We start from the raw sequence: 5,069 nt of genomic DNA, 5'->3' as shown, positions 1-5,069 counted from the left end.
TCCACACTCGATCCACTCTTGTATAGTATATCCCATATCCATCTTAGTGAATCCAGGTAAGGGTGGATCCGAGGTAAGTCTTGGTGGATCTTGCCTTCTCGTACATCGCTCATATCAGATCCATCGTCATTCCATACGAGGTGCTGCTCGCCATGGCTAATCCACCACAGGCAACTTGCACCCGTGCCAAACAACCCAAATCCTCTATAATCACTTGAAATTGTCACTGATTCGGGATAGTGACCCCGCGTCAGGACCATTCTCTTATTTCTGAGAAAGCACTTCACCACACAGCCGACAGCATTGCGATAAGGCACCTTGGCCATGGTCTCTTCATGGTTGCATCCTCCTTCGCACATGGCCTTGGTCACCTTGAGTCCTGGGTCTTGAGGGGTCTTGACAGGGTTGCTGTTCTCCATGCCAAACTTCTCCAGGATGTCCTTCGCAAACTTGGTCTGACGCACCGACACTTTCCTGAAGTCGCATCTTGATCGATCTCCATACCGAGGAAGTACTTGAGGCAACCCAAGTCCGTCATGTCGAAGCGTTCACTTAAGGCCTTCTTCGTCGACTTGAGCAGATCGTCGTTGTCACTGGCGAGGACCAGATCATCGACGTAGAGAGCCACGAAGATCATGTCTTGGTCATCCCACTTGACGTAGATGCAGTGATCGGCTTCACACTTCTTGAACCCCAGCTCTAGCATGAACTTGTTAATGGTCTGGTTCCACATTCGTGGCGACTGCTTAAGACCGTAGAGCGAGCGCTTGAGATGGCAGACATGGTCAGGATGTTCTTCATCCGTGTAACCATTCGGTTGCACCATGTAGATATCTTCGTCAAGCAGCCATTTAGGAACGCCGTCTTGACATCCATCTGGTGCACCGTCAGATTGTACTTGGCCGCCAGACTGAGCAGGATCCTGATCGACGTGAACTTAACGACTGGCGCGAAGGTTTCTTCGTAGTCAATGCCGTACTTCTGCGAAACTCCTTTGGCGACGAGTCGTGCCTTGAACCCCTCGATCTCTCTCCCTTGGTTCTCCTTGATGCGAAACACCCAACGACAACCGATTGCCTTTCGACCTTGGGGCAATGGCACCAACGACCATGTCTTGTTCTTGCGAAGAGAGTCGACTTCTGAGTTGCACGCTTCCTTCCACTTGGCCGCGTTGCTGGATTCCATCGCCGACTTGAACGTAGTCGGCATTTCTCCCACTGAATCCACAACGTAGGCCGCTTCGAAATCTTCTTCTCGACCACTTGCGACCGCTGACATCTCCTCCAGCGTCTGCGGCCGACTCTGTCGCTTGCTCCGCGGGATCTCTACCGCTTCCTCCAACGACTGCGTTCGCTGGTGTCGCTTGCTACCGGGCTCAAATTCTTGACGCGGCGCAGTGTCTCCCATCGTCTCATCCTCGGACGATGCTTCTTGATCCGTCACTTCTTCTTCTTGAAGCTCCACGATGTTATCTTCATCGTGGCTGCGTCTCCCTCCGTCGAAGACGTCTTCCATGAACTGCGCATCGCGGCTCACTAGCACACGACCGCTCTTGATCTCCTCGAAACGATACGCTTTCTCGTGGTCCGCGTACCTTAGAAACCGACACTTCACTGCTCGAGCGTCCAACTTGGTGCGTTTCTGCTTCGGAACCGTCACATACGCATGGCAACCGAACACCTTCAGGTTCGCCAGCAGTGGTTTCTTACCGGTTCATACTTGGTTCGGTGACTTGTCATGGCTGATGGCACGTGTGGGCCAATACGACTTGGCCAAACCAGCATGCTCCAACATGCAGCGCGCACATTCCACCAGCGTCCGGTTCATCCGCTCGGCGACACCGTTTAGTTGAAGCGTGTACGGAGGTGTAAACTTCTGCACGATACCACGACGCTTGCAGAACTTAGCCATCTCGCCCGACGTGTACTCGCCACCGTTGTCACTACGAAGCGTCTTCACGACTTTGCCGGTCTGTGTTTCCGCAAATGCGACAAACTCAGCAAACTTGTCGGCCACTTCTGACTTGTTCCGGAGCAAATACACCACACAGAAGTGCGAGTACTCGTCGATGAACGTGACAAAGTAGCGTTAGCGACTGAATGTCGACGTCTGCATGGGACCACACACATCACTGTGAACGATTTCCAGCAGTTTCTTGGCGTGGTTGGGTGACTTGGACATGTAGCTCACTCGCGTTTGCTTGCTGAGTGCACATCCGTCGCACAGCTCCCACTGTTTCATTGACGTCATGTTGATGCCTGCACCGTAGTCCTTTTTGACGATGGCGTCTAGACCGCCATGGCCAATGTGACCAAGTCGAAGATGCCAGAGGTACGATGTGGTGTCCCCTTTGCGATCCTTCGAGCTTGCCGCATTGGCCTCGTCGGGCACAGCTGGTGTCATGCACAGCTTGAACAGCCCTTTGCCTTCACGCGCGCCGAGCTTCCAGTTGAGACCCTTGCTTCCGCAAAACACCCATCCGTCTCGAACGTCACGGGACCAACATCCTTGGTGAAGCGACCAACCGAGAAGAGGTTGCGTGACAGCTTAGGAATGTGCCACACATTCGTGAGCACACCCTTCTTGGTCCCCCGTGGAGTCCTCATGACATCACGATGTCGCCGGTCCCGACTGCCTGAACCACACCATCGTCCGCGAGATGTACGTTCACCGGAGACATCTTCTTGTAGTTCTTCATGTACTCCTTCGAGTACGTCATGTGCTGCGTCGCACCCGAGTCGACCAGCCACTTGTCACTTGACTTAGTGGTCTTGCTCCCACCACCAGCCAAGAAGAGAAACTCGCCCGATTCTTCTTCATCGCGCGCGACGTTTGCTCGTTGCGGCCTCTGTCGCTCCGCATTTTCACGAATCCTCACCGGACACTTGGCGATCCAATGTCCTTGTTCGCCGCAATAGTGACGCGCTTGTCTTTGGCGCCTGTCGTCCCTTACGCTTACCGTTGTCACTCGTCATGAACGCTTGACCGTGCGCGGCGCCGTCCGCACCGCCACCTTGCTCTTTGCGCTTCATGTCCTCATGCAGCAGCCGAGCCGTCACTAGTTCCCACGACAGTGAGTCAGCTCTCGACTCCAACGCCGTGATGAGGAACTGGTACGACTAGCTTAGACTTGCCAGAAGCGTGATCACTAAGTCGTCCTCGCTGACCGGAGCGCCCACTGCGTCGAGCTGCTCCGCCAGCGTCTTGATCTTGTTGATGTGCTCCAGCACATCATCACCTTCTTCCATCATCGTGGTGAAGAAACGTCGACGAAGGAAGAGCTTGTTCGCCAAACTCTTCTTCTCGAAGTGTCCTTCCAGCCTTGACCAGGCATCATGCGCACCATTCGCCGACCGAACCAACGGCAGCTGCGAATCCTCCATCGCGAGACAGATAATCGCCAGCGCCTTGCGCGACTTCCGCTTGAACGTCGCTTGGTCCAACGCGGTAGCGCAGTGCTCCATCTTCAGTTCGCCACTGACGACTTCCCACAGGTCGCGCTCTTCCAGCACCATCTGCATCTTGAACTTCCACGTGTGAAAGTTGGTTCCGTCGAACTTGTTGATGCGGGCGGTCGTTGAAGTGGCGTCCATGGCGTAGGCGTAGTCTTGGGCAGAGTCTGCGGGGCTTGTTGGGCTCATAACCAAAAGGAAGGTCGTTTGTGCACTAGATGATAAAATGCAAAGTGATTGATTTATTGGAGCTTACTCTGTCTTACGTCCTAGTCTGCATCCAATCATGTGGTGCATCCAATCACCAACACTGGACTCGTCCAATCATCCTGTTCGTTCAATCATCTGTTTGCGCATACATCCGTTTGCGCAATTGACTTACCGTAAACATCGCGGGGTCCTTGGAAACCGGTTTTACTGGTATGCCGAAGCTGGACGAGACGCCTTCTTGACAACAAGTACCGCAGATCAACAAGAACGGAAAGTTCCAGGTGGTGTTCGATGGCACCGAGATGCACATCTCACGCAAGGACTCGAATCAAGTGGTGGCATCGGTGGATCTCGTAGATGGACTCTACTGGCTTCGCTCGCCTCGTCGATCAGCAAATGCGGCGACAACTGGAAGGACGGTCGACCTGCATGCGCGTATGGGTCACGCTCCAGTCGAGGTGCTTCGCAAGATGGTCGACAACAAGATGATTAAGGACGCGAAAGCACCTTCCAAGCCTAGCGGACCAAGTCTGTGTCGCGGCTGCCAGCAAGGCAAGATGGTCCAAAACCATTCCCTAGCAACCGTGACAAGTGTCGATACGACACCTTCGAGTTGCTTCACTTTGACATTTGCGGACCCATGGAGAAGTCCTCGCTTGGTGGCAGCAAATATTTGCTACTGATCGTGGACGAAGCCAGCGGATGCATGAAGGGCTTCTGCCTGCGTGACAAATCAGAAAGCGAAGACTGCATCAAGACGTACATCACGAAGGTGCAGAAGCAGTTTGGCAAGAAGGTCAAGTTCGTGCGACACGACGGTGCTCGTGAATTTGCGACCAACTTGCTCAAAGATTTCTACGAAGACGAAGGCATCGAGCAACAAACCACGGTTCCGTATGCGCACCAGACTAACGGCACGGCAGAACGGGCCATCCGCACCATCGTCACGATCGGCCGCAGCATGCTGCATCATGCCAAGCTAGACAAGTGTTTCTGGGGTGAAGCGGCGATGACGGCCATCCACGTGAAGAACCGCCTGCCGTCACCAAAGATCGAGTGCAAGACTCCGTTCGAGATTGTGTACAAGTCCGCGCCGAGTGTGAAACACATGCGCGTCTTCGGCTGTCGAGCTTTCATCTTTACTCCGAAGGAGAAACGGCTCAAGTGGGATCCGAAGGCTCGCGCCGGATTGTTCCTGGGCTACGAAGAAGTATCCAAGGCGTATCGACTTTATGACATCGAGGCGGGGCAGGTGGTTATCAGTCGCGATGTCAACTTCGATGAATCGACCTTTGGACTTTCAGAGCCAATTTCCGATGAAGACGTCGACGACCTGGACTTCGAATCTCTCGACATCGACAATGACGGTTCGCGTCAGACGGAGCACAGGCAGGCGGGGAAGCGCAA

At 54.0% G+C, this 5,069-nt stretch overlaps 1 protein-coding gene across 1 annotated transcript; it reads left to right on the top strand.

The window, feature by feature from the left end:
- Positions 1 to 1,513: 1,513 nt before the first annotated feature.
- Positions 1,514 to 1,852, top strand: PITG_22004 (uncharacterized protein; the record flags this gene model as incomplete). The annotated part of the gene is made up of 1 exon (XM_002999282.1): positions 1,514 to 1,852. The coding sequence occupies one exon, from the start codon at positions 1,514 to 1,516 to the stop codon at positions 1,850 to 1,852; it is 339 nt and encodes a 112-aa protein (XP_002999328.1).
- Positions 1,853 to 5,069: the final 3,217 nt, after the last annotated feature.

This window comes from Phytophthora infestans, genomic scaffold (assembly GCF_000142945.1).
Source record: "Phytophthora infestans T30-4 supercont1.864 genomic scaffold, whole genome shotgun sequence".
NCBI lineage: Eukaryota > Oomycota > Peronosporomycetes > Peronosporales > Peronosporaceae > Phytophthora > Phytophthora infestans.
The sequence above is the reverse complement of the archived record's forward strand: the minus strand, read 5'-3'. Positions and strand labels throughout refer to the sequence as shown.